Source organism: Microtus pennsylvanicus, chromosome 11 (genome assembly GCF_037038515.1).
Source record: "Microtus pennsylvanicus isolate mMicPen1 chromosome 11, mMicPen1.hap1, whole genome shotgun sequence".
NCBI classification, from domain to species: Eukaryota; Metazoa; Chordata; class Mammalia; order Rodentia; family Cricetidae; genus Microtus; species Microtus pennsylvanicus.
In genome coordinates this window covers 70,336,282-70,338,797 of record NC_134589.1, presented here as the reverse complement: position 1 = coordinate 70,338,797, position 2,516 = coordinate 70,336,282, and the positions used below count along the sequence as shown (strand labels likewise).

Genomic DNA, 2,516 nt, shown 5'->3' with positions numbered 1-2,516 from the left:
CCCAAAGCAGGACGCTACCGTTCATATCGACCAGGTGCCCTGACCTCTATCTTTTTCCTTTCCCATGTAGTCAAGACATTGACCACAGCCCACTCCTCCAAGTATTGTGAATTAATTCCATTTGACAGATTAATTATTAGGTTACCATGACAGTTTAAAAATTTTCAATCTTAGTTGCTCTATGAAATGGTAGCCTATTTGAAGGGTCTCACCACGTGTGGGGAAATCGAATGAATTAATAGAAGTCTTTGAGGTTTTTTTTTTTAATTGCTGTATGTTTCTCAAGGGAGCTTAGGCTCTACAGCAATTTTGGAAAATCCCCAGGCTTTACAGTCCTGGGATGGGATTACAAACTATTGTTTATCTTGTTTGATCCAGACGACACACCCATGTAGGGCGGGTCTGATTCAATCCCTCAAGACCTTTATAAGGAGATGGATTCCCCACATGGTCTCCTCTACAGGCTCTGCTGCACACATCAGGGCACAGAGACCTCTGGGTCCAGACTCTGTGGAACAGTAGCAGGAAGCCAAGGCCGAAACGTTCAGGTGAGATGGGAAATCCCACTCTTGTGTCTTTTTGTGAGCTAGGCTGCATTTTCATGACTTTTGAAATGGGGCCTTACAGGTTGCCCCGTGTGTTCGGGGATTTATGTCGTGAACCAGAATTGCTAACACCTTGCACTGTGATCCTCATAGCTCTGCTCCCACAGTGCCTGGAACACAGCCCGGAGACACTCGTCCTGTTCTCTTCATTGGTCACACACACGGCAGGGCTTTGCTCCTCATATCAGGCCAATCTTAAACTTAATGGGCATTGCTGGCTGGTCTGTAACACCCAGTGATCCCCTGCCTCTGTTTTAGAGCTGAGCCACAATAGCGTATTTTGTCTTTTTAATACTGGTTCACATGTATGGTGCAATGTTGGTTTTAAATTCCAGTTGGGGGCCAGATGGCCTCAAGGACACTCTGCTGTCTATCCCCTCCATGCTGGGTTTAGGAATTCTGGTTTATAGGCTCTCCATGCTTCTTCCTAAGTAATTGTCTCCATTTGACAGAAATTCTCTGTGTGCAGCACAGGCTACCCTTGATTGAGCTCCTCCTAGCTCTAGGATTATGGGCGTCTGACCTGGAGAACATATCTTACTTTTACATATTCACGTATCTAAGATAGAGTATAATGATGGCTAGACTGGTCCCAATCTACCATCAATCCAGGCCTAGGCGCTGGTCGGCACAGAACAAGGGCTGGGATCCGGGACACCCACCATCCAGATCACACCTTAGTTGATTTCACTTCTCTCCCTTCCTCCATTCTCTCTTTATATGTTGCCTCCAAGCCCTCCTTTTCCTTTAATGACCCACAATCTCTCTGAGGCCAGACTGTTCTAGAACTCAAGTGTCCATCTCAGTTATACTCTTAAACACTGACTGGTTCTCTGTCCTCTTCTCCCCAGCACTAGGAACACACTTTTCTACTTGATTTTCAATTTCTGAAACATGGTGACATCAGATAGCCCAGCATTGGTCTATGGCTCAGAATTAAGTCAAGGCTCTGCCCCAAAGAGTTATTTCCAAATCCACCTTTTCTCAGTGTGGAAGGTTAACAAAGCAAATGCAGATGTTCGTCCACTAACCTTTTGTCTTTCTCCTTTCTTTTCATTTTCTCATCCCCCTTCAGCCATGGGACGAAAGAAGTCTAAACGAAAGCTACCCCCCAAGAAGAGGACAGAACCTCTGGACACGCAGTTCACGTGCCCCTTCTGCAACCATGAGAAGTCTTGTGATGTTAAAATGAACCATGCTCGCAAGACTGGAGTCATCTCCTGTGCCGTGTGCCTAGAGGAGTTCCAGACACGCATTACAAATCTGTCAGACCCAGTGGATGTGTACAGCGATTGGATAGACGCCTGCGAGGCAGTTAATTAGTAGCAAGAGCAAGGACCTAGCCCTTCAACAAGTCCAGACTTGGGTACCAATCCAGAGACATTCCAGGGTGTTGGTCCAGGGCTGTGAAAACCTTCCTTCTGTGTATGGGGTGGATGTGAATGAGTAGACGTGTGTGTATGACTGTAGATGTGATTGTCATGGTGGCCCTGGCTGCTTGGAGCTGGAGTGAAGGCGAAAGGTACTTCGTCTCACCACGCAGCACAAGGTGGCCTCAAATTTCAGAACCGTATTCCTCAAGTGACATAATCATTTCAAGAGGAGCTCTCCATGGCCATCGTCACACCTGGTCTAAGCCTCTGTCCCAGGAGACCCCAACCTTCCTCAGAAGTCTCAGACTCAGAGAACCATCCAGATCACCAGTAAAGATAATAAAAACCCAAACATGCTATTTCTAGAAAACTGTGTAAGCACCTGTCATGTCGTAACCAGTTGCCCCCCACCCCGGCACACCTCATATCAGAATAAAATTTGAAATTCAAATAATGTCCAGGACCTTGTTCTTTATGCCCTATTCTCTCCTTTTTCTATTTCTGTGAAATCACTAAGTCATTTCAATTCTGGAAAAGT

The 2,516-nt window shown here is 46.1% G+C and overlaps 1 protein-coding gene across 1 annotated transcript; it reads left to right on the top strand.

The window, feature by feature from the left end:
• The first annotated feature begins 1,682 nt into the window (after nucleotides 1-1,682).
• LOC142859438 (transcription elongation factor 1 homolog) lies at nucleotides 1,683-1,928 on the top strand. The gene has a single exon (XM_075989610.1). The coding sequence runs from the start codon at nucleotides 1,683-1,685 to the stop codon at nucleotides 1,926-1,928; it is 246 nt and encodes an 81-aa protein (XP_075845725.1).
• Nucleotides 1,929-2,516: the final 588 nt, after the last annotated feature.

Bases quoted from the DNA above. Each gene is read 5' to 3' on its own strand.
- LOC142859438 (XM_075989610.1), top strand. From the start codon at position 1,683: ATGGGACGAAAGAAGTCTAAACGAAAGCTACCCCCCAAGAAGAGGACA.